The 26,405-nt window shown below is 40.0% G+C and overlaps 2 protein-coding genes across 2 annotated transcripts; both read right to left on the bottom strand.

The window, feature by feature from the left end:
• Nucleotides 1–1,350: 1,350 nt before the first annotated feature.
• On the bottom strand, nt 1,351–7,784 carry LOC115584131 (glycerol-3-phosphate dehydrogenase [NAD(+)], cytoplasmic). The gene is made up of 8 exons (XM_030421553.1): nt 7,680–7,784; nt 4,241–4,418; nt 3,996–4,136; nt 3,681–3,819; nt 3,200–3,312; nt 2,740–2,976; nt 2,508–2,614; nt 1,351–1,916 (listed from the first exon to the last, which is right to left on the bottom strand). Exons 1-8 carry the CDS (start codon nt 7,721–7,723, stop codon nt 1,820–1,822), a joined length of 1,056 nt encoding a protein of 351 aa, XP_030277413.1. The 5' UTR covers nt 7,724–7,784; the 3' UTR covers nt 1,351–1,819.
• A 1,230-nt stretch (nt 7,785–9,014) lies between these two features.
• Nucleotides 9,015–25,785, bottom strand: smarcd1 (SWI/SNF related BAF chromatin remodeling complex subunit D1). Its single transcript, XM_030420848.1, has 13 exons — nt 25,561–25,785; nt 21,002–21,177; nt 20,008–20,050; nt 19,182–19,304; nt 18,529–18,651; nt 18,247–18,363; nt 17,634–17,735; nt 17,377–17,538; nt 15,419–15,516; nt 15,117–15,252; nt 12,738–12,860; nt 11,547–11,648; nt 9,015–10,594 (listed from the first exon to the last, which is right to left on the bottom strand). Exons 1-13 carry the CDS (start codon nt 25,744–25,746, stop codon nt 10,541–10,543), a joined length of 1,545 nt encoding a protein of 514 aa, XP_030276708.1. The 5' UTR covers nt 25,747–25,785; the 3' UTR covers nt 9,015–10,540.
• Nucleotides 25,786–26,405: the final 620 nt, after the last annotated feature.

Genomic DNA, 26,405 nt, shown 5'->3' on the forward strand with positions numbered 1-26,405 from the left:
CCTTTCAAGAGGAAGATAAAGCCGACTGGTGTGATTGGCTTGTGATTGATAGGATGGCACACCCAAGTGGTCGATGCGTGTATTACAACCACAAATAGAACTACTATTTTAGAACTACAAATGTGTAACGTTTCCAGCTGTACATAAGAGTATTTTATTTCTGTGTTAGCTCAGACATACATTGCACCCTACTATATATCGTAAATATTTATAATTGCCCATTTAAAATATGCAAACACTGAAATGCAGCTCCAAGTGGCTGACATAAGACAGTCACGACATTTTCTTGATGGTACCACAATGGTGTAGTATTTTATAAAGAGGCATCAATGTAGCAGGGATGAGGCAGCTGCAGCAGTGCTGTCTAGTGTCTAATTATAGATGGACATTTGCCCCTTTGGAGCGCGTTATTATTAGAAATCTCACAGGGCAGTTGACTCAATAGCTATGCAAGGGATTTCAACGGGGGAATCAGATTTTAAACAAGTGACAAAGTATGTAACTTCATGGGCCGTGACATAACTGAGCAGCAGAGCTGTAGAAAAAGCAAACACAGAGAAGATACTCGCCTGAGCTTTTCTTTTCCTTGTTATCAGTTTGAATGCTGGCAAGGTGGGGTGTGTAATACCCCTCCAGGCTACGCCCTTTGTCTTTCATTGTGCCTTTAGCAGAAAATTGCATCCACTTGGACTGAGCATTGATGGGTTTAGAGAACATATGGCGACAGACAGATGGCTGCTGATGAACACAGACTGGTTTCTTGCATTTGAGCAGAATGGAGGAAGAGATCACATCTCCAGAGACGTTTGAATCACCAGAAATTGTTTGATTATAGAATAGAATAGAATAGTCATTATTGTCATTGTACAGGAGGGTACAATGAAATTGAGGGTTCTCCCGCAGCAACAAATAAAAAAGCAACACATAGAACAAATAGTAATGTAAATAAATTATATATATAGCCCTTTAAGGTGCTAAAGGGAGGTAGGAGGAGATAGATTGGGTTTGTTCTTGTCGGGGGGGGGGGGGAGGGGTTGGGGGGGGTTTGTGAGTGTATCCGTTTGTATTTGTTCTCTATGAAGAGCTCATAGTGAATCAATAACAGCACCATCAATAATTCATACTGAACAACGTAGCCATCACTGATGAGGACTGTGAGGCAGGACGTGCCCTTAAAGAAAGGTTAAAGTGGACGCTCTAGAAAATGGTAAAGGTGAAGAGTTTAGAGTAGCAGCCTGACTGTGCTCAGATCAGATTACCGTGAGGCCGGAGGGTGTGTGTGAGTGTATCCTGCTGACAGACACCAGCAAGTTAAAACATTAAAAGAATGAAGAAGGCATCAATGAGTTCAATAGTTTATTCCAAAATAAATCTTGTTAGGTTTAATGGCTACATCTACAGTGTGAGTGGTAACTGTCGTGCGTTCAGTGCTTTTGTTTACAATACGTATCAGTAAAAAGGCAAGTTAAGGCACTTTTAACAAAGAAATGATGTAACATTTCATAACATTCAGGTCGGGGTTCGTGTGTTATGTAAGGCAGAGTTATTCAGATTCATTAGACTTTTAAGACTTTCGCAACAATTTGTGGCATGTACGTTTATAATCAGTAAAAACAGGAGTTACTGTCTGTAATGCAGCAGAAGCAGGTCAGCACAGCAGCTCAGGTACAGAAGGCAACTCTGCTCCATTTTTTCTTTTCTTTTCTGTTTCAGATTCCAACGTGGAAGTAGTCGAGATTAGGCACAGTCTTCACCTGGGTTCTACGGTAGTTTCTAGTGTAAAAAGTCCTTTCCCAACGTCCACCCATTCATCAGTCCTTTACATGTGCTCTGGGTGGTTCTGCAAACACTGGATGAACTCTGTGACGGGGTGACCGTTGAAGCAGATCTGGTAAACAGCGGTGAAAAGAGGAAACCTGGAGAGAAAGAAGGATGATGGCAATTATTCAAGGAGGAGTCTGACATGTTGGGAAATGTACTTATTCACCGCTTTGCTGACAGTTAGATGGGGAAATGGTGTTTGCTCGTGTGTCTGTCAGCTGCAATGTAAAGCTGCAGCCTACAGCTTGTTAGATTTGCTTATCTTAGCATAACGGGGAAACAGCTAGCCTGTCGCTTTTGTCTAAAGGGAAAACAATCCACCTACGAGTTCCTCCAAAGGTCACATCTTGACTAATGATATCACATTTGTTTAATCCGAAAGTGTAAAAGCGTCATGTTCCTGTTTTATTGACCTCCTGAGGTCTTTGCTGGCAGCCTCACAGTGATGACGAGACTACAGGAAGTCAGACATGTGCGGGTCCAAGTCATTTATTTTCTGTCAAGTCGCTTTGGAAGTTACCAAAACAGCGACTGGATTCGACTCGAGTTCAAGTCACAATGGCTCGACATAATCCAGCATCCATCTGAAGAAACCCTATGTGTTGCTTTTGCGCTCAAAACTAAAAACTAAGAAAGAAACGCGATAGTGAGTTTTAGACTCTCATGAATGAATGAGTCAAACTTACTTGTCCACCATCTTTTTCTGTTTCAGGATCACGTGCACCTCAGATGCAGTCGCTGGACCCTGAAGCTTCTGGCCGTTCAGCAGCTCATTCTCTAACTGCTCAATAGTCTAAACAGAGGGAGACATTTGGTGACGTTCTGGTGTTTAATTTCACATTATCGTGGTTTTCATTTAGAAAAAATTATGGAATAACACAGATGAAGAAAAAGGAGACCAAATCTTCTTCTTCATACTTTGCCGGTTTTGGCGAAAGCTTCCCCGATCTTGCGGTTGCGTCCACCGTAGCAGGTTGTGATGAGGTCAGCGATGCCGCAGCTCTCCAGGAAGGTGGCAGGGGACACGGGGCAGTTTGTGCAGAAGAACCTGGCGAAGGCGATCATCTCCATCAGGCCAAGACGAATCACTGCTGCCTTGGTGTTGTCGCCGAATCCCAGGCCGTCACAGAAACCTGCTCCCACTGCTACAATGTTCTGCAGCGACGATAAAGTAGAGGTTAAGGATAATATAGTGTTGTATTGTTGAAGACATTTTTCTTAAACATGTTGTTTCACAGTTCTCACTGAAAAGTCTTTTAGTAGCTTTTATACCATTAAGTGTATCAGTGTCATAATGCATCTTTAAGTATATGTGACATGGCCATTTTTTGCTAGAGTTCAGATGAGAACATTTGTTTGATGAAGGTGAAAAGCCGACCTTGAGCGCCCCGCAGATCTCCACCACGTCAGACTCTTCCACAACGGTCACGCGGAAGTTGGAGGTCTGCATCAGCTCCTTCAGTATCGGCCCGCAAATCTTGTCTTTGCAGCCTGCGTCCACAAAATGACAAATACATCATCATCAGTTCCGTTGCTTGCCAGTGTACAGTTAAGTAATCTATCGGATCGGGGCAAATAAATACTCAGGCGAGTAACACAAATGAACGATCCCATGGTCAAACATATGGGACTAAGGTGATATAACTCGGGCAGAAAGCTTCACGGACGAGGGAACATTCTGAAGTTTTATTTACGTCGCGCCTTCCTTCCTCACTCTCTGACTCTCTCCTGGAAGCTTTAAACGAACAGGCAACCAAATAAAAAGTACCGTTACCCTTGAATAAACTTCCTCTGGGTTAAACTCAACAAAAATATCATTTGAAAATTGTTACATATCGTATCTTTAAACTCCCTCATACCGATTGTCGTCTCGCAGAACTTCTCATCAGCGACCTCATTGGCGATGTTTGCTCCCATGAGCACCGTCATGGTGATGCCCAGTTTTGCTCTGATGACCTCTGAGATCAGCTTCAGGCCCTCTGGACCCGCGTCGACACCCTGGAGCGCAACCACAAAACATTAAACTCAGAAAAACTCTGTGCATCATCAGGAGAGCATACTTTTCATCCTAATCCCACGTGAAATCTACTGCAAAAGAAAGCACCTTTTATTGTATTATGGCACTAGAGCTTGAATTTGGAGATAAATAAAGTTGAAGACATATTAAATGTCACCTTGATGAGAGACATTCCCACTGCGTCCTTCTTGATGTGGTCTTTAATGGTGTCGCACACTCTCAAAATGAACTGGTGAGGGACCACGAAGATCAGGATGTCAGCTCCTTTCACAGACTCAGCCAAGTCCGGAACAGCCAACTGAAGAAGAGAGAGGAAAAACACGGTGAATCATCGAGTCACAGGGCGACATCAACGCAGCGTGCGACTTCTTACGAGGCATCAGAGGCTGTTTTGATCCTCACCACATTGGGGGGCAGCTTGTGACCGGGCAAATATTTCACATTTTCATGGTCTGTGTTGATGATTTCTGTGAGCTTACGGCCGTTCACCGTCTCTTCAAACACCCACATGTTCACTGTGGTGTTGAACTTGTCATACTTGGCTGCATTGGCACCCACAATCTTGGCAATGGCAGAGCCCCTGCGGAGACAGAGACGCACAATCGTCATGTCGGTGTCTGTGATGTGTTAATACTTGGAATTCAAACAATCTCATACCGAGCAGTGATGTAGGAGGAGGAAGAGATAGAAAAGTTGTCATCTGTCTAGTATTGAGTTAGACACGTTGACTCCCTGACACTTAAAATTTATTTATTTGTGTATTTTCACATTAGAAAATGTTCTCTGCATCAACTATAAGTGATATTAAAGAGGTCACAAAAGATAAAGATGTTCTTTTATTGATAAGTAGCAGCACAAGAGTAAGTCTCAAAAAATGGAGACAATAATAAATTGATATAGGAAAGAATAAAATAACAATTTGAATAAAAATACAATAAAAATATTAGAATATTAGCATTAATGTAGTATATACAGTAGCTTCCAAAGCCTCATGAGTAACAGTGTATAAACAACACTTTTTTTTCCTTTTCTTTTTTTAAACATTTTTTTAAAATATGAAATTTAATTTAAAATATGTCATGACTAATTGATTTAAATAATTGTGTTATTTATTAAAAGACAATAAAGCAGCTACAAGGGACTTTTAATTTGGTTGTATTTCTGTCACAGGCTGCTAGGACTGACTGAGCCCAGGTAAACAGTATTGTCCCAGTTTAACCCTTAATCCCGCTGCAGTGTTGACCATGACCACAAAACACAACATCAAAAATGAAATTCTCTAAAGTCCTTTGATAAATTTAGAACTCACCTCCAAACCTTTACAGGAAAAAAAGTAGACAAACGCTCTTCCGGTCTGGGTGACATAAATCATTCTGTCTGAGTTTGACCCAGTGACAGACATTCAGAGTAACTATATAGAAACAGCCAGTGTTGTCGCTGATGGTCTTGATTGCTCATGTAGGTCACATAGGGGCACCAGCATTAAACTGAGACTGTTTCATCACCTCTGTCTCCCTCACACAGCTGTCAATCTGACCTGTGACTCTCCGACCACAATTAGTCTGCATCGTAGTGAAGACATTTGGAGTCACGTGACTTACAGAGTGTTTCGGATGCTCTCACAGACAAGAATAACACTTCAGGAGCCACCTGAGAGAACCATTGTTTGGGCATGCGTAGGGTCTGACTGACATACTGTAACATATCAACACTACATGAACTAAGAGCTATAAGAAAACCCATTTGAAGATCATATATCAATATTAGGTATCAGTCAATTGGCATTTATTAGCACACAACTACAGACTTTTGTCCTGTGTTGCCTGTATTTGACTTGATTTCCATGTGACGTGATCATATTATTATATTGTATTTTTACTCAACTGCATATATTTGGCAGTACATAAAGTTCATATCATTATAATATGTCACTCTATTTTTATACATCTTACATTTTTGGATATCTTTGTGTGGTGATATTCGTTAGTGTCGTCTTCTCCTGGGTTTAAAGTAACTTTCTAAACTTACTAGACTGCTCTCCACTTTGTCATTATATCCACATCACTGATGACTTTTTCTAAACCATTTCACTGTGTTAGTATTTTGTGAAAGCACCAATAATCATCCCACTAATATTGTCACTTCATCAATAGACGTATTTGGTCAAAAATAAGTTTATGAGGTGCTTTTGAGGAAATCTTTAAAATATCGCAATGAGGGTTGCAGCAATATTCAGCTGCCAAGGGACACCGTGGGATGAAAGTTGATCATTATCATATGGTGTACTTTTGTTTGTGTACAATATTCATTCTACTGCTTCAATTTGATCAAAAATAAACAGTATTTCAAGTTTATAGAAAATGTCATGTCTGTCTCGACATAGTATGAAGTGTTTGTTCCACCAAGAAACCTTTCTGATTAGATTCTGTTCAGGGTTATTGTCACTGATAATAACTATTAGAATATATGTGTAACTTGTAGGGTGACCAGATGTCCTGAGAAATTTGGGACAGTTGTGAAGTGAAAGCAGTCAATTACTGCTGCCTCAAAGAAATATAAATAATTTTAGCATTGAGTTTTGATTCTCATGTGTTTATTTTACCAATTTCACCCATTCTTATCTGGTCACCCTAATAACACTGTATACCATGAAACTTTCAGATTTTCTGAGATGTTCTCATACAGGTGCAAGCTTAATTAGGATAAGGTCTACAAATATTGGTTTAACTAAATGTTATTGATATTAATATTCATTATTATAAGGCCACATCGTCTGGACTTGTATATATATATATATATATATATATATATATATATATATATATATATATATATATATATATATAGATATGATTTTGATGAATTGTTAAAGAGAAAATGTTACAATGTAAATGCACCACAACTAATTAGGCATGGGCGATACAGCATTGAAATAACATCACAATATTTTTCAGCTGCATCGTGATACATGATATATCTCTCGATATTTTGAAATTACGCTTCATGAAGGGTCAGTTATGCTGACTTTACTGACCAAAAACGATAAACAAAAACGATATTGTGACAATATCATAAGGATAATAACTGGTGCTTTCACAAAACATTAAATCAACAAGATTAATTGAATTAAACAATCATCAGTAATGGGTCCAATAAGTTGAGGACCTTTCATCACTTTACTGTAATGCAGCCTTTAAAACCTGGAAAAGACAATCCTACTACTACTACTACTACTACTAATAATAATATAAAACAACATGAAGGGTCAATGTGCAACATAATGAGTACTTTTACTTTACTTTTGTTGCATGTTGCTGATAATAAGTATTTTTTTGTTAACACAGGACCTGACATGTATTTGACTCTCTCTACTTTGTGGTGCTGCTACTTTAAGTCAGTTCAGGCTGACTTCTCCCACCTCTGACTGATCTAAATGTCATGCTGGCTGAGGGACATCAACACCACATGAAGGCTGATTCAGCACAAACATTGCAGCACTGCATGATAAAAGTCAGGAGCAGCTTCTTTAATCCTAAAAGGTCATCATATACTCAGACAGTGTCAATAACAGCCAGTATATTAACTTTATAACTTATTTATGTGCTGTCTACAACGACTAAAGCTGCCTTCTGGCATCAAAGTTTGACAACTTCTGGACAGCTTTCACAAAACTACCTCAAATGAAGTGTGTGAAATCTGATCCAGAAAACAAAAAACAGATCTGTTGACTGTAAACTCACAACTGTGCAGCACAGACAGACGACACCATTCACACATCACCAGAAAGACATCCAGAGGTGCATTAGCGTTAGTTCAAGAACCCTAGAAACGCTCCACTCACCAGTTACCAGAGCCAATCACACAGATTTTCTTCGGCGCTGCCATGATGTGTTTGACTTCCCAGACTGAGCTGCTGCTGCCGGTGTGAAGACAGACTGAAGCCTGCTCAGAAGGTATTTATACTGGACACGCTGAGGCTCAGACACGCCCTCTGCTGCTGGTTGGTTCGCTCCGTCCAGCTCAGGGACAAACTCTCTCTTCTTTCTCTCTCTCTCTCTCACACACACACAGACGCAACAAGTGTGTGATTACAGTGATGTTATAAATACTCTGATTTTTTTTCTCCAAGGACACATTAACAGTTAAACTAGGAACTCTGTCAAATTCTGTCACTGCCTCCTGGTAATTATTAAGTTCACACAGTCTCATGATGGTTAATAATTAGAAATATTTGTCCCTCAGATACAAATACAAACTAAAGCTCAAATCATCATCAATCAAGTAGATTTACTCAAATAAATCCCAATCTCTTGGAAATTGCAATATATATTGCTGTATCAAGAGCTGTCTATTTCTCTTTGTTTAGAGGTCCGTGAAAAAGTTGCATAGTGCACCTTTAAAGGAATAAAATAGAACTTCCTGGAGAAAGTTTGCCGATTGTTGAGATTCATCCCCAGCTCATCAAATAATGATGAGCTCATGATGGTGTCTGCTGACAATCCAGGGATGCAACTTATCAGCTATCTTTCTAATAATTTGTTACTTAAATATTTTTTTTAAATGATCTGATATTTTACAAAAAAAATAATTGACCACTGAATATAAAGTCCATAAATTGAAAACAGATTTTCTCCTTCCTTCCTTCCTTATTAATAGTCTCATGAATCTTGAAGAGTCCGACCTCGATGCTGGGAAACATCAGACTCAAGTATTGTCACCAATAAATAAACTTCTCCTCAAACAGCTATAACAGTAAATTGTGGCTTACGCACTGATGCACAAGTGTAAACAAATCTAATTATATAATACAATCTTTCAGTCACAGGGGACATTTTGCTGCAGGAAGTGCTTTTTTACTTTGGTTATACATTTTGCTGGTAACAGTTTTGTACTAATTACTTATATACTTTAATATTAAATGACATATGTTTACATTGATTTACTGATACTTTTACTTAAACATTCCGAGTTCTTCCACCACGAATTAAATTTTGCAGGTTTTTTTTCTTCCAAAGCACCATTTTGTGGAAATTGGCATTTTCTGCGATTTGGCAGCACACCTCAGTTTCTTAATGCAGTTTCTTAGTTTTAGCCCAATCCTTATCCATACAATGTTAAAGCAGATTTTCAGGTGAAACAAAAATCACTGGCAGACACATAAACTCTCACAAGCAGGTACATTTTACATATCCTTTATTATAACATAATAAGAACATACAGAAAAATAGGTTTGGTCCATGAAAAAGTCTGCAGATTCAAATAATACTAAATTCCCCCCCAGTGTCGTGAATTACACTCCAGAGGTCCCCCTGTTAGTTTCAAACCGTGTTCCCACCCAAACCCACATTAGTGTATTCTTGGAATTTGTTAATGAAATGCACACACGCTAAAGGTTTCAGCCAGGACACTCATCTTCACCTTCAACAGGGAAACAACCATTAAACTCAACATGTCTTCAGCCAGGGCACGAAGAAGCTACGACTCTTTAAATTTGCTCGGCTGCACGTGTGACTGAGCTTGTTCAAGTGTTTATGGCTTCTCTGCACATCATTGAAATACACAAAACTAAAAGCAGGAGATTTAACCGTTCCCAGCTCGCAGGCGACATGGACGCGATGTACATTTTGTCCTGCAGAGCAAGAGGTTCGTCAAATGTGAGAGCTAAACCACGGTGCTCTGACAACGAAGGCCGATTAATAATATAAATACTGGATCAACTATCTGAGCATAGACAAAGAGTTAAGAAAAACATCTGTCAGGATAAGAGATACAATTTTACTTCACATCCATCTTCAGTTTTTTTTCTGCTCAGTATTTACAAAACTATATAGACTAGAGGTACTCATACTAGCTACTTCCTTGATAATCTGTACTAGCTAACAAGACAAGTACTTATATAATACACATTTCAAAACAAGGATCATTGATAATAACCAAAAAAGAAAAAAAGGGAAAAGAACTTCATACTTAATGCCACCGTTAAGAAAAGATGTATGTTCTGCCTTGATTGAGCTTTTAAATGTCTTTAGTGGCACAAAGTGTCAAAACAAACTGATGAGAACTTAAGACAAAGTGATGCATGAACAGCCAATGTGCAATAAAAATAGCATGATTGATTACAAACACTATCACAATCAATATTAAACTGAATGGGGAGGCATCTGGAGGCTGGGTTGGGAGATTAAAGTGTAAATTTACTTTCTGAATAAGGGGAACAAAGACCTGTGGAAGAATCGACACATTCCAGCTGATCTAAGATATTTTTAGACTTGGGGACAAAATTCATTAGAAGTCACCCAGTACAATCTGCTCTCTGCTTTTCATCTGTGTACAATCTGTACTTTTGTACAGGCGCAATGTATAAAAATTAGAGGAATGCTCGCAGGTAAGGCTTGAACATGCACGAGAAAACACACTGCGCTCCAAGAGCTCTGGTGTGAGGAGAAATTATATATTTTTTTTTAAAAAGTGGAAGTAGCAACAAAACTGCAGTAGTCGTCGACCTGCAGGGTTATGATAAAAAAAAACAAAACCATGACATCCTATATAACGGTAAAGCCATCTAGTATCTATGTCTCTCTAAGTTTGTCAGAAAACTCTGTGAGGAATTCACTTTGAACATCCCACACACGCACACACACACATTAGTCGTCTCAGACAGCACACCACGTCGCCTTATTTGCCGCCTGGGGACAAATTTCTCTAGGTGTTTCTGATGCCGAGCGCCTGCTCCAGCTCCTGTCGCCTCTGCTGGACCTGAAAGACATTTTTCACACATAACAGATTTAATCACCAGAAGACAGACACCATCTCCAGTTTCTTAAATGTCAGGATTTTCTGCTTTTCTTTGGTGGTTTGTGAGAGAAATTTAATATACTTGGGTGTTGGATGGCTGATCAGACAAAATGAGCAATTATTTGTGTAGCTTAGCTTAGCCTAGCCTCTGGAAATAATGGGCAATTATCACCATTTTATAGCCAAAAACCACCCAAACAAAATGATAGATCAATGGACAAAAAAACAAAACAAAACAGCAGACTGATTCTAAGAGTTTGTTTTGGTTACAGCCCCTGCAGCTGTTGATATTTGATCTGAAAACAGATTGTCAACATCATTAGGCTGATAACAAGAGTCGACAGATGCACCGATCGATCAGCTGGGGAGGGAACTGAACAGTTTTCAGCATGACCGATGATCGCTGTCAAATATATTGGATCCTGTGCTGGTCACATTTACACGTGTCTAGTCGACTTTTTATTCCGCTCACGAATCAACTACAGATTATTACAGACACACACCTTCTATTTTTACCTTTCACAATAAGAGTCTGGGATATACCAGTTTACACCGCGTTAATGCTTATAAGAGGGATGTTATCACTTCTGTTGGAAGTCCTGGACATCTAGAACTCTGAAGCATATCTTAGAGATGTGTTCAAAAGGGCCAAAAATGTGCGTGTCCACCTGAAAGTCATGTTTCCATCACTTTTGATCGGAGCTAGAGCAAATAATACTTATGACTACTGCCAAGTCGTTTGACCTGGGAATACATGAAAACTGTACCCTATTGAATTGAGGACCAAAGCCAGATGTTACTATTACTGTTCTTTTATTTGTAGTTTAAATGGGGTAAAATAGTTGGGATAATCAGTAGCATCATCAAAAAAAAAGAGAATACAAAACAGGAGATGGAACAAGTCGAGGATTACCTTGGAGTAGAAGTAGCGACAGACAGCCTCCTGAGCCCACGGCTGGTAGTAAAACTCTGCTCTTCGCTCTTCTTCTGGGTTCCCTACCACATCTGTCATGGTCTGGGAACAGAAAAACAATTAGACAAAACTCAACTTGTCCAACAGAGGAGAAATTAGAGGATCCTGTGAGAATACATGTATCAAATGTCCTGAATTAAACACTGGCTGCAGCTATGACAAACATATTGTCAGGATATTTCTGTGAATTAGGTTAACTTGGCTGTTGCTGTAGAAGCAGCGAGCGCTCTTTGGACCAAATTCATTCAATTTCACAGAGTTTCGGTTGAACAAACACTGCAGGTGGCTGACAGCTGGTCAGCAGTAAATCGGCTCATGGTCGGGGGGGGAGCCGTGCTGGCAACCAGTCAGACATGTTATTAAATGTTTCACGCTTTATTTCGACTCTGACCTGCCTGTGTTACACCTGAGTGAGCAGCATGAGCCTTGTGTGTTCAGAGAGCATGATGTCCATGTCCTCATGTAATGAAGTCCTCACCTCCTTCAACTGAACCTTGGACTGAAAGCCAAGTCACTTTGTCACAGCAAGGACTAAGTATTACCTCAAACATGACCTCGAGGAATTTTCTCAACTTGACAGACACGCCAGAGGGAACGTTTGCTTGTTTGTTCTGACTAAACTGATTCTTGACATTTATACCCAAATTGTCAAGTGGCTGCCAGCAGGTTTAAAGAGAGTTTCCTCCTGAAATACTCTTGTTGTTTATCATCTACTGGTGATGATTTTTTCCCCCCCATTTTGTCTCAACTTATTCTGCTCCTGGCTGTGTTTTCTACAGTCCTTAATGTCTTGTCTGAACCCCTACAGAGTGTGCTTATAGTTGCTGCCAAGTCAAATTCAAGCATATGACATCATCTATGCAAAGACCATTGACTCAAGAAACATAAAACTGATATCTATTTCTGTTAGCAATAGATTTTTCTATTTGAACTGCTGAACATTTATATTAAATGTCACAATGCTTCTTTTTCATAATGACTGACACAACATTTTTTTGCATGGTACACTGATAATTTGACAACAGTTCTTTCCGTTAACAAGTAGGAGCAACACGGTATCTGTGGTGATACTCGACCACAGATAAAAGGTGCTTTTAAGATTGAGTGTGAGGTCATGACAGTCGGACTCACCTTGAGGTCTCTGCACTGGGACTGCAGCCAGTCGTTGATAAAGCCCTGAGGATCTCTGGCAAAACTCAACATGAACTCTCTCTGGGTCTTCAGCTGGTTGATGGTCTCAATGGTTTCATGGATCTAAGAATTAACAGAAAAGAGAAGAGTTGTTGATTTAATGTAATTGAAACTGACACAGAAAAGGTGAAAAAAGATCAGATGTTCCAAAACCATTTTAACCAGGGCGCCACTTCAGAGGGATTTTTCATGGCACCCTGAGATGTGTGATCACAGCTTGAGCTCTGTTTACAGCGATAAATCTTCCCATTTTGGCTATTTACAAAACAAAAACTCCCATTACGAGAGCCAATCGTGAGCAGTTGTTTAAAGTCTAAGCTGAAGAATAACTGCATATATCTAACAGGGTCTGGTGAATTTGAATGTCAGCTCTTTATATTTTTTTTTCAAAATGATGCCATACCCCTAAAACTGTCAGACAAACACATGGAAATAATCTAAGTGCACTGTTTGAACAAAAACAAAATATCCAGTGCCGTGGACAGTTTTTGTTATATGCAGATCCTTGTTTTGTTTGTCTCATGTGATTGCACAATGTGCAAATGATTTCACACTGTTCCACTTGTATGGTAACACACCAGGAAACTTAGTAACCAACAATGGTAGGGAAGATGAAGTAAACATGAATATAAAAAAAGATTCAGGCTTTAAAGTGTTCAAAGAAAATCATCTCGGAAAATATTTCCAGGAAGAACAAAATGCATTCAACACATTTTGTTCGATCTCAAGGATACAACCCTGTGTTTTGACAAAACTTGGGTTTCTTCATGTGCAAACTTAAGAGGAAACCTTTGAGGCAGCAACTTTTGGAAGTGCTGTCTTAGGCAAAAAAAAGGTAACTGCAAAGCATTTTTTACAGGTTTAAAGAACTTATAGCCAATACAATTGAAACAAACCACACTGAGTGGAACAGGTTTCCTTTCAATTAAAAAAGGAGTAGCTGTGGTGAATCAAACCTTTTCTGCAAAATTACATTTGTATATAAATTAGGGCTAAACACAGCACCTGTTGAAATACAACATCCAAACAATATTCTCTAAATGTAAAAGAATACTTGTTTGGTGCAGAAGTCAGCAAAAATCACATCACAATATTAATATTTTTATAGTGAAAATGAAATACAAAAAATACCATTCCAATTACTCACACCACAATCACAGTATAAGTCAAAAATGATTGCAGTATTCATTTTTGGGCACATCCTTCAGCCCAAATACGACTAAATATAATGATGTCACGGTCAGCTGACTGACTGGGTGCTTCACTCAACTGATGGATCTTCAATATTTACTACAGTGTTTGTTGTTGACAGTCGGGATAAAATAATATATATAATATAATTAAAAAAAACAGTAGCTCAGCGACCAGGAAAGACCCACAGGTGTAATGAAGGCTGCTTTATGAAATAGGATAGATACAAGACAAGTCCTAAACTGGCCCACCACAAAAATGTGATGCACTTTTCTATGGTTGCATTGCCTGAAAAACATCTCATGATAGAGTGATACTGAGGTTCATTCTATCTGGGGGTAAATGAGTCAGCTATTGATGGATGTGAGTTAAACACAGATACTGTTAAACAGGAATGGTTTAATAAGAATATATGTCACTAGGGTGTCATTAGAAAGATAAAAGCAAGACAAAGACTGATAACAGGCCGGCAGGAACTGGGTGTATGTCTGCATACTCAAAATAAAGCAACAAAACGAATGGCGCCTTTAGACTGTAAACAAGCTCTCTGCATTTACACTGTTCACTGTCTCAGAACAAAGACTACACAGTAGGATGTCTTTTAGGGGAATGGCTCCGCGCTTTATCAGTGTGATTACACTCATCCCAGTCAAGGTAATAGCTGCTAGCAGGAGGTCAAGAAGACCTGACCGACCTCAAACCTGCTTAGAAAGCAGTCAGTTATTCACAGGCAACACTTCTGGAGAGCAGATATGTGTGAAATTGCCCTCGGCGGGCTCACAAAAAGACATGGTGGCTCAATGCAAAATCTGCCCATTCATATTACATTTAAATGGAGTGTTCTTAAAATGACCTTTACACAGCTGCTGGAAGGTGTCACAACGAATCAAGTTCTTTAAACTAGGTGAACCAAAAACATACACTCCTTCTCTTTGTGGGACATTTGTTAGAGTGCAGGTTGCTCTACAGTTAGGATTGAATAGATCAAACCCCCACAAACAAGCTCAGAAACACTGCAGGAAACAGGAAAAACAATTACACAGAGGAGGGATGCAACTGTCTCAAACTCGACGGGACAAAAAAGAAGAAAAGAAAAACAGCTGGTGGCTGTTCAGCCTTGGTCTGTACCTTATTGTCCAGTCCTGCAATTTCCTGCTGACTAGCTGTTGAGAGCAGGAAGGAGTTCATCTGGGTCTTCAGTGTGTCATCCACCTCCACGTCAATGTCATAGCAAGCAGTCTTCTTTTGGTCATTAGGGTCCACACTATGAAACAATACAGTTCGTTTACATTCAGTAGTAGGTGGATACATTAGCTGCAGGTGATCAAAGTAATTGAAAAACATTTTACTGGATCATAAAAACATAACTTTCAATCTCCGAGACTGTTCCTACAGAGGGGACCTCATGCAGCACAAGTTAATGAGGTTACCTGATCACATGGTTGATGATGATGGGCTCCGGAGGCATCAGAAGTGCATGCAGGCGCTGCGGGATCTCAGAAAACTTCATTCGCTGAGTCTCAAAGATCTGAAAATGAAAACAACAAATAGTATCTGGACATGTGGCTGAACTTCAACTTAAACATCAACTGCGAAGAGACCTTTTTGGATATGTCACGTGACATGGTTGGATGCGAGGCTGTAGGCATTAACTCAGTTAATCGTCTTCCTGCATACAGAATCAGTGGCTCGGTGTCAAGTAAGAGAGGGCGCTGCAGGCACTGGTATAGCTTTTGACTTCGACCTACTGTTTTGAGGGTCGCACAAGAATAAACATATTGTAAACAAATTATTTATTAATCACTAACAAGTAGAGCTGCACAAAAAATCGTTAAAAAAATCGCGATCTCGATTCACACATACACGTGATCTCATTTCTACACTCAGCGATTCTGAAGCATTTTATATCTCGAGCCGAATCACAAACAAATGCTCCTATTTTCCTCCCGGATTTTTTGAAGCGCCCCCAAACGCAGCACGGCCGCTGCCTCCTCCCTCAACCTGTGGTAAAGCGTCTTTACAACACGTGATTCAGTGGCGGAAGCCCACCTGCAGTTGAGTGTTTGGAAGGAGTGAGTGAGAAGCCGCTTTTAGACAGGGCAGCAAGCCGCCAATCTGTCCGTCCTATTGACGGCTAGGTCCGCGGTTTTAGACAGAGGGCGGCAAATTGGGGGTCTGTTTTGGTCCGCCGATTTCCCGCCTCGGAGGGTACACTTATTTCCACCTCGACTGCTAGCTTGTTGTTGTAGCGACAAGCTAGAAACGGTCGCTACTTTCAAATTAAAAGCCCCCCGCTAAGAACCCAGTTCTAAACTCCAATGGGGTGCAATGTAAAGCTCTTATTTTGAAGACAAATATGTTGTCAACTGTTTGCAGCCCAACTTCGGGCTTCACGTCACGTCACCTCTGAGGCGGCTTTTGGAAAAGGAAGAATATTATGCCTCCGTTTTAGAAAGCCGATCACAGCAGCTATCACATATCACCTAGCTTAAGATACGGCCCCAATAAACACTGTACAACATGAGGTATTAGAGGATGCCCTCTCATCTTGGAGACTAATTTTTTTTTTACTTTTGTAAAAATCATTTATCATCCAATGATAGAACTAACAAAACAAAAAAAAACATTGCTTTGGCAGAGGCAAATTGGGGGCATAGTAGTATGCCTCTGCCATACTACAATGTTTTTTTTTTTTTTTTGTTCAAGTTCATCAGTGCAATAAACATTTTGTGAAAAAAATCGTGCCAGAGAATCGTGATCTCAATTCTAAGCAAAAAAATCGTGATTCACATTTTTTCCAGAATCGTGCAGCCCTACTAACAAGTTAACTTAGTTGCAGTACACCATTTGCCATGAAAATCAAGTTTATGCTTTGTGGCTCAGCCTTTATTGTGTCTGATTTGATTTATTAAATGTTTCTTTTAATAGAAATCTAATCTACTCATACAAGAGTGCAACAGCACTGGGTGTTGAAATAAATGTCTCCTTTCCATCTTTTCCACAATACAAATAATTGTTGAAGTTACAAGAAAGATAATCTGTAAATTAATCCAACCGGTTTTACTTTGGTTTTACTTTCTTCAACAACTGCATGTTTATCTTGGCACAGAAGAAGAGAAATGCTCTGGGAAACCTGTCAGTGACCCAGAAAGAGTGGGAGTCTCCATACAAGGACAGAGGGAAGAGTGGAGAGACTGTTTATCATCGAGAGCAGAAGTGAACCAGAACAACTACGTGACAGTTCATCAGTCCAGCTTCATGAAGCAGCTACAGTTTGTTTTCATCTGTTTTTTTAAGAAAAGATGATTATCTTTTGGTGTATTTTAAAGTGACAACAAGTTCATTAAAATTCAATGTACATTTTATAATGTGCGTTGCATCTACTCACCTGCTGCAGATATTTGTCACAGTTGATGAACTCGCGCTCATGAGGGTCTTGGAGTTTGTGGGTCTTGACGTACTGCCACAGGGCCTGAATGATGACAGGTCTGGTCTGGGTGTGGATACCAAGCATACGAGCAAGCCGGGGGTCCAGCTTGAACTGAGGGGGCTGGATTAAAGCAAGAGGGATCTGTCATTAGCTTTGGCTGTCCCTGTCATGAACTTTAAATGTCAGAGAGGCGCACTAAACCCCTGAGCATTTACCTGGTAGTCGAGCATGAGCAGGACGGTGCAGCGAACACCCACATCACCGGGCCTCTTCACCTGGAAACCATCCGTTTCCTGGGTGGTGGCAGTCCTGTGCCACTAAAATGAGATGAGGGACATTTTATTTACAAATTAAGTATTTAATGTTATATCTTTAAACACAGTGTCAATTGTTTGTGTTGTGCTGTAGCAACAAACTCCTAATTCCATGCATTAAATCACAACTAATGTAAATTGAAATATAACGTTTTTGCCTCAGTGTAAAATCGGTCTAATAACATTATTGTGCTCAATTCAAAGCACGAAGAAAACAACAATAAAGAAGCAGTAAACACACTCCACAAAAAAATAAAACAAACCCTAATAAATCCTTCATTACAGCTGGAATGATATTGTGATTAAGTTGGAATAGTTGGCAACTTAGTTGATAATTGACTGCTCATTTCCAGCTTTTCTTTGAAATGTTTGGGACGGTTTAAAGTACGCAAAAATTTTTGCTTTTCTTTGCAACATATGATGGTCAACATTTTTGGGTTTTGGGGAGTTGGTGGGATTAAAAAAGATAAATACAATAAACATTCATTCAGATACATGAAATAAATGATCTTACTTCCACAAGGTGATTATCTGGACCGTACAGGTCTTTGTCCAACTCGATCACCAGAGACTTGAAGAAAGAGGAGAACTTCCGCTTCTGTTTGGTGGCTTCATACTTGGACACGGCCGTCTGCAAAACAAATGTTACGGTTTAGAGAAATATGAAGGGAGGCAATTTTGTTACAGGTATTTGTCTAAAATTTGGTTGATTATAATTAACTGTTAAGCCATACTGTCTGCACAGAAAACAGTAATTTTAGATAATTTCACCAACATATGAAATAGTGACGCTTACATCTTCCAGTAGACGCCCCTCAACACGCAGCTCCCATGATGCAACTGTGCCTTCTCCATCCTCAGCATCTGGCTTTGCTGGGTTGAAGGTGTTTGATATGAAGATCCGCAGTTTTCTCTTTTGCTGGAAACAACCAGTCAAAAGAAACTTTGAATTGAATTGTTCACACAACAAGTACTTGATATCTGAGCTGATAATCAGTGTGGGTCGAAAAACGTCAGTCTCATAAACAAACTGCTCTATAAAATCTCACGATTCAAGTTCATTCGATAAAGTCAATTTAGATAGAGATCGCTCTGCTGTGACAGCGGGTTGCCACATTTAAGATTACTTCAATTTATTGGTTTAGTGAATGCCGACACTTGAAGGACGTTTGACAAATAAAATATCAGCCTGGTACTCAGTGTCCCTTCAATAAAGAAACTTGTTTACTGATACATAAAAACGGTCATAAAAATAATTTTCTATGACAATAAAAACAGAGCAGTGTCACTATCTTTCTTCAAAAATCCCTAAGTTGAAACCTGCCTCAACAGCAAAATTACAAAAACCCAAAGCCACCGTTACATACAAACCTGTGTCTTTAGAATTAATTTCATATCTGAACTGGATTGATAAAAGGGATTAAGGAGGGAAATCTTAAATCAGCATACCTTAATGGGCCTCTTGAGGGCCTCCTGAATGTCCAGCCTCTTGCGCATGATGGTCTGGTCCAGCTTCCTCTCAAAAGCCAGCAGATCCATGTAAGCCTGAGACTCTGGGACCAGTTCCCTGATCTGGGATACAATAAAAGACACTGGTGACCACTGGAGCAATATCCACTGAGAACAGAGGAACAGTTTTCAATTTCATTTTGATGTACGGCCAGTGTGCTGCAACCTCAGTCTGAGGGGTCTAAACTGCCCCTTTGTCAGGTCTCTGCTCCGAGAATTGCAGGTACATTGATTTTATTAAATTTTGGCCGACTTCTCAAACTGCAGTTTAAGATACAGTTCCTCCTGTGACATGCAGCCTGAAGATGAATACACTCAATTATGTAGCCGTGTAGCCCCATGACATGGAGGTTTCAAAGTGCAGTCATTGCACTGAATAATCAAACAGAATAAAATGTCAGTCCAAGTAAAAAACAAAAAAAAACCTTCAGAAAACACAAAAAATTGACCCATTGATCAAATTATCTACCAAACGACCACAACAACTCATTAAGCTGATGTTGGAGAGGTACAAAGAACCAACATTTACAAAAACAAAAAGGTTTTTTGTGGTCTATATTTTTAAACTGAAAATATGAAGTATGTTATCTCACGTCCTTTCAGTCAGTGCACTCAATTCTAACACTTTCAAAAGATTCATTTAAGGACCAACTTTCCTTTATTTGAAGCCACCTGAATAACAATGGACAAGCAAATGTAATCTCACCAGCACAATTAAGTCCAGAATTAATGGATTTTCATTGCCTACTGTTTGATTAATACTCACCCGCTGAGGTAGAATTTTATCAGCCATCTTCTTCTTCTTTGTGCTGTAAGAACAAATTATAAAAGCAAGATAAGTCTGTGTGCGAGTCAGAGCGGAGTAACACCCCATTTACATGATAACAAAAATTCAGTACCAGAGCTAAAGAGCTAGTGGTATCAGAATCGTGTCCAAGAAGCCATGGTTGCATTTCTTGCACGTAATTTGTATTTTCTCTTCCTGTTCGTAAACTGGATGATAAGGCTGTTAATTATTCTTATTTAAACATCAAGTGTAGGACCGTTTTCCGTTTCCGTTTTTTTTTTCCGTTCCGAAATAGGAAAACTCTGATGAGCAGTATGCACAAGGCCAGGATTATAAACTTAGATAGCTTGCTTTGAAAAACCTACAGGCCAAGGTAAAAGATTTGGTATGAACAATGAAATAAAATTAAGATAAGCAGCAGATCCTCACACATTTCAGAAGCTTGACCCACAAAAAGTTTGGCATTTTTGCGCCCAAAAAAGATGCAAAAAAAATCAAAAAATTGCCAAAACAGTTGCCAATAATAAAATTCTCGTTTCACTTTTTGTGTTATCGCTTCTGCTGTAAGTAACACTAGACACTGAAGCTTATTTTTTTCTTGGTTTAAAACATTCAACAAAGTTTATCTTCAGTCTACATCTATCAAGTAACAGTTAAGTAACATTACTGGCATTTCCTTTAAATTAAAAAAAAAAAAGAAAGTTTTCCAAGGCAACAGAAGTACGTCCCTTTTAAATTTACGACAGAAAAGACTTGCTTCCAATGGGAAATATTGTTTTAGGTGGCTGTGATCAAACTTTCAGGAGGAGTGGGTGGGAGAATGTCTAACAGAGTGGATGGTGGACTAAAAAAACAAAACATTTTAGTTCTTCGTAGGCCTCTGTGACAGATGATTTTTAACACAACAAAGCATATAATCAAAGATTAGCTCTTAAGATTGATCGTCTGTTTGAAGTGAGGGAGGAGGACTTACTGCTGGTTGCGGTTCGCCTGCTGCACCTGTTGAATCTGTTGGGGGGCGGGCCTCTTACGAGACGGGTCCATCACGCCAGGCATCACAGGGCGAGACACTGGGCTGTTTCCGTATCCTGGGGGGCCCATGGCTGGTCCCTGTGGGTTCATGCGGCTTGAAGGAGGCATGCCTGGTCTCTGCACAAAGAATATAGGAAAAATGCTTTTTTTTCTTTCTCATAAAATTTCTCTCAAAGATTTTCTGGGCATCCGTTTTCATATTTCATAAATCACTTCACAGCCATCAAGTCTGGAGAATACAGATATTTGTGCAACTGCATTGAGGTTCTGCTGATGTCAGACAGGATTCAGTGGTTAGTACAGTATTTTAATTTGCAGATTTAGTCACACATCAGGAATAGGGTCTGTGCACCGACATACCACGTGCACTTTCTGTAAGCTTAACAAGCTTAAGACTAATGTTCTCATCTCACCCATTCCTGGTTTAGTTTCAGTTGCGTTAAAAAAGTAGGGATACGGAGGTTCTGCGGTTGAGAAAATGTAGTGCCAAAAGAAAGCGCGGTCTGACAGTGATGTAAAGCGATGTGAATTTTACCTATACAACATACACTTGAACTGGTGTAAAAAATTTTACGTGAGCCTTTTTTTTAGGTGGTTAATTTCGCTTTTTTGCTGAACCCCGTTCACTGCAGTACAAAGCTGAGCGTCTGGGCTGGAGCGGCTCTCTACTTCTCCAAACTGAGGCTGCGCTGATCGGTGATTACAGTAGGGAACAGATCGACTATAGGTATGTACTTTATATGACCCCACTTCAAAAAACCCGAACTATCCCTTTAAACAAAAAATTGCATCTACTGCATTTTAGATTTTGCACATTTTGCGCATTTTCCAGATTACACTTGGATATTATTTTGATTAACTGTGCAGCTCTAGCTCTGCATCTAAAATGCTAAAAGCACAAAGCTCACTACCCCCCACTGCAGTAGAGCAAACTGTGTTTCCAAGGTCGTATGGATATGTGTAATTCAAGAGCTGAAAGAGCTTTTGAGGACAGAAGATCAAAGTCGACCATCCTTTCATTCTGTCGCTTGAGTCTGTATGAATACTGCCGAATGAGAAGATTCTGCTTGCTCGAAAACATCAAACCAAACGGATATCACGCAGATCAGTGCATCAACATCAATATGGCAGTAACATAGCATTAGCAGCAGCACTCCTGATATAAATGATTAATAAATAATAAAACTAAACTCGTTTGACATTTTCTTAGTACGAGAATAACAAAAAGCTCGCAATCAGCAGCTCTTAAGAGCTCTGTACAGTTTGCAGGAAGCAAACCCTACATGCAAATTGTTGCTTTTTGAAGACAAGGAAGCAACAATTTGCATCTCGGCTCCTTCAAACAGGTCAATAATGAACAACTCCCGCTTCCAACTCACCAAGCCGTGCGCTAAGAACTCAAACAGGCGACTTCTCGTATCTAACTGCATGAGTGCGGGTGAGAACAACAGGTAAATGACAGATCAATGATCGCAGCTTTCCCTCCAGCAGTCAGTCCAACAAATGACAGATTAAGGCAAAGCTCACTCTCTGCTCAGCCAATAGTGGAGGGTGGAAGGGAGGAAGAGTGACAGGCGTTGACTTTTAACAATACTATGAATACGCTCTGCCTTTTCCACACAGCGCAGTGTGGGCAGTAAGGGACTGCATGCTGATCATTAAGTGGCTCTTTAAGCTATACATCAGTACAACCTTGGTTTACCTGAGAACAACAGGGGTTCTGCAGTGTTCAGGGAATGACGACTCTGACTATGTAGTGAAAGGGCTGCCTGTGTGCGTGAAAGCAGTCAAGGACGCTGGAGGAAAAAAGCGGCAACATCTTTTCACTGAACTATGCTTCAGGTTGCCTGTAGCTAAGCAGCAGTCACTACAACAGCAGCTGTGGAGCAGTGAAAAAAAATGCTTTCTATCAAGATATAACATACAAAAAGTGCCATTTTATGAAACAGTATGTTAGTTCGACAGGTACTGATGATCCAGTTCAAAGACAGGAACTCTGAACTGAAGATGAGTATAAGCACAATTATAATCTGCTGATATCTATTGAGAAACCTACAAAATGACTTTCATCGAAGTAGCAGCATGTATGAGAGGATCGCAACACGATGTTAAACAAATAATATTTTACAAGTGGATGGAGCACATCGACATCTTTACACAACTATGAGATCAGTCAATATGTGTTTTAAACAAAGAGCTGAAACGGTTCGTTGGTTGACATAAATAGAAAAACTATAAAGTTTAGTTTGTATGTTTTGCAGCTGCTACAGCATCAGTTACATCAGAACTGGAGAGCATATTTCATTCAACGAAGAGAAAGGAGTGGCACTGAAGGCTTTTCTTGGTAGAAACCATGGTAGCGCTCGGCTCTGCAGGCTTATGTAAAAGTTCTGATTACAAGCTGGCTCTGTAGGTGGTAGCACTCTCCTACTTGTTGAACTGATTGGTTGAAGTCGACATTTGATAGACAGATGGTTCGCTGAATCACTTAATCAGTATGTTTCTGAACGTACTGGCCCTTTTCCAAACTGTTTCTAGCCACACCTTTACAGACTGAGCTTTGTAACAAACTATCTAGCACATTAGATTAGATAAGATACATTTCACTTTTATTTTTTGTTCTTTTTTTTAATACCTACCCGGTTCTGTTGTCAGTTTTGGTCTAATTTAGAGAATATACTGCCTTGGGCGTTAGGACAGACTTTTGCACTGGTTGGCCTCATTCTTCATGATGAGGTTTTATCATAAATTAACTGAAAGTCAGTCTTATACATAGTACACTATGAATTCACAAACAACCACAGAAGTTTACACTCTGGATATAATTGAACACTAGATTTGTGTCACCATTCTGTGCAAAGTTTGGCAAACCGAAACCACTAACCACATGCTGTAGAGCTACAAACTGTATATTTTATCTGAATTGAGGGTTTGAATATAGAGCGTATGATGTGCTACACGGATTGTAAAGCACTCTGAGGAAATGTTTGCTCCCAGCTTGAGCTTTAACAGATACCTCTGAACCTTTAGACAGACGAGGCTAGGGCTGTCAACGAGTTTCTAAATTTGAATATATATTAGAATATATAAAAAAAACAAAAAAAAGCCAACAGAGATTCGATTGTGAAGAAAACCACATCAGCAGCTGCTTTGCAAGTCGGCGCACTGCATGACGGGTCAGGGACAGGTCACAGGAGCCCCACTTGCACAGAGTCACTCACTGCTGAAAGTGAGATGTGATAAAAACCGATGCAGATGGAAGAGAGAAAAACTAAATGCAGACAGTTCAGAGCCCTGCTCGGGAGCCGAAAGAGTTGTTTGGACTCCAAGCAACCTAAAAAGCCAAAGTTATTGTTATTGACATAATGTGCCAATATAGATATTCGAATTGTTCGAACCTGTGTGTTTTTTTAGAGCGAATATTCGAACTAATTCTAATTACTAATTCAGATAATGTTTCCTGCGAGACACTGTGTGAGCGGATGCTGCATCTGAGCCAACTTGGCACATTTTTTTGATCGAAAAATCTGCCAGAAAAATCACGGATATAATAATTGGCCAGGGCCAATAATTGGTATACCCCTAAAAGAGAGTAGTTGTTCTAAAAATAAAGTTTTAAACTAACAACTTAACAGACAACAACACTATATTCTTAAGTCTCTGTTAAACTGATAATAGTTTGGATCATTTTTACAAAGTTACAAAAAACAACAATCTTATATGGAGCTCCTAGCAGCTCAGACGTGCATGTACAGCTCATGACGTGTATAGAGAAGCTCAAAAATCTGTGGAGTAAACATCTTGGTTCACTTATTTTGCTGAGTGATACCTTTAAACCAGGGGTCAGTAAGCTTACTAAATGCAGGGACTGGTGATGTCCCTGCATCCATCAGCTAGCATACATACACCAGTATACTTGTTAACAAAAAGGTTGGCAAAGTTTAGTCTTTCTTTGAGCCTCTCCTGTGATGTTTTATTCGCAGAGAAACAAACTGTACGTTAGCTTCGTGCAGCCTATTCATTCATAAGTGGACGAGGCATGGGGGGAATGCTTCTACTGATAAGCTAACTTTTGAATCCGGCGAAAACTTGTGAACTTTTCAATGTCCGACGGTCAACAGTGAAGTCTAAGTTTATTACAATACCTACAACACGTACAAAACCATCTAAATGTTGTTTTTAACAAGCGAACTGGGAGAAAACTAGCGACGTTAGCAGGCTAAGCTAATTGGCTACCGTGACAAACTAGCTAACCTTAACGTTAGCGGGCGGGAGGGTTAGCAAATTCAAACAACAAACAAACTGATAGTCGCTCGAAGTGGCCGATTTACACGTTTCGGACGGGTACGCACTTTTCGGCGGGGCTGCCAGCTACTACGAGCTGTGGCCCGCACCGGTGCCGGAGGTTCACATTAGCCGCCAGTGACAAAGCAGCGGTAAGAGGCTTTGTTCTAGCGGACTGGCTAACGCGTCAGCAGCAAAGATGGAGTGATATCTCACCGGGTACCCAGGCCCGGGCATCGGGGAGCGATACATGTGGTTCTGCGGGGCCGACGACGGTCCCATCCTTCCAGAAGGAGTCCCGGGGCCCATGCCTGGTCCTGCGCCCGGTACCGGTGGTCCAGGTCCCATTGCTCCGCCACCACCTCCCGTCGGAGCAGTCTGAAACCCCCCTCTGGCCGCCATCTCCTTTCTGAATGTCGCCGCCGGTGGAGGCACGAAGCTACCGCGAGAGCGAGAACGTAGTTTTGGGTGGTGTTGACGGTCCCCCAGCGGCCCCTGCTGTTCATCGGCGGTACTGCAGGATAAAATGTGTGATTAAAGAATGAGTCCACCAATAAATGTACATTCATCATCTTGGCTTCATATAGTCCATTAAACATTTCTGGACTTTCACAGCACAATAGCATGCCAGCACTCTCCTTAACAACTGAAGTAGATGGGGACTTGTTTTAATATGTAAAAAAAATACAACTAAAATAAAACATGAAAGCATTAAGCTTGTCCGAAGTAATCTAAGTCTCCAGAAGCTTCAAGATCCCAAACTGATTTGAAAAGATGTTATTTATACCCTTGTAACCCTGTCGAAACTAGATAAACTGTATGAAGCCATTTTATATCTTTATTCGGTTGTTTGTTTAAGTTTTAAAACAAGTCTCCAGCTCCTCCACTTGTTTAGGAGAATGCTACAACACTGGTTTGCTGTGAAGCTCCAGAACAGTTTTGTGGACAATAAGAAGTGAGTAGATAATGTTGTGATTGAATTTTCAAATGTGGGTGACCTTATTCTTTAAGATAATTGAGTTACTGGTACTTGATAATTGGAAGACAATTGAAGAAGTGTA

This window comes from Sparus aurata, chromosome 6 (assembly GCF_900880675.1).
Source record: "Sparus aurata chromosome 6, fSpaAur1.1, whole genome shotgun sequence".
NCBI lineage: Eukaryota > Metazoa > Chordata > Actinopteri > Spariformes > Sparidae > Sparus > Sparus aurata.

Excerpts from the sequence above, each read along its gene's own strand:
- LOC115584131 (XM_030421553.1), bottom strand. The coding sequence starts at position 7,723 with ATGGCAGCGCCGAAGAAAATCTGTGTGATTGGCTCTGGTAACTG. Across the intron at positions 4,137-4,240 it reads ACAAGCTGCCCCCCAATGTG|TTGGCTGTTCCGGACTTGGC; the intron begins GTGAGGATCAAA and ends TCTCTTCTTCAG. Across the intron at positions 3,313-3,680 it reads GTTCTGCGAGACGACAATCG|GCTGCAAAGACAAGATTTGC; the intron begins GTATGAGGGAGT and ends TTGTGGACGCAG.
- smarcd1 (XM_030420848.1), bottom strand. The coding sequence starts at position 25,746 with ATGGCGGCCAGAGGGGGGTTTCAGACTGCTCCGACGGGAGGTGGTGGC. Across the intron at positions 18,364-18,528 it reads AGGGGCGTCTACTGGAAGAT|ACGGCCGTGTCCAAGTATGA; the intron begins GTAAGCGTCACT and ends TTTGTTTTGCAG. Across the intron at positions 17,539-17,633 it reads TGCTCATGCTCGACTACCAG|CCCCCTCAGTTCAAGCTGGA; the intron begins GTAAATGCTCAG and ends GCTTTAATCCAG.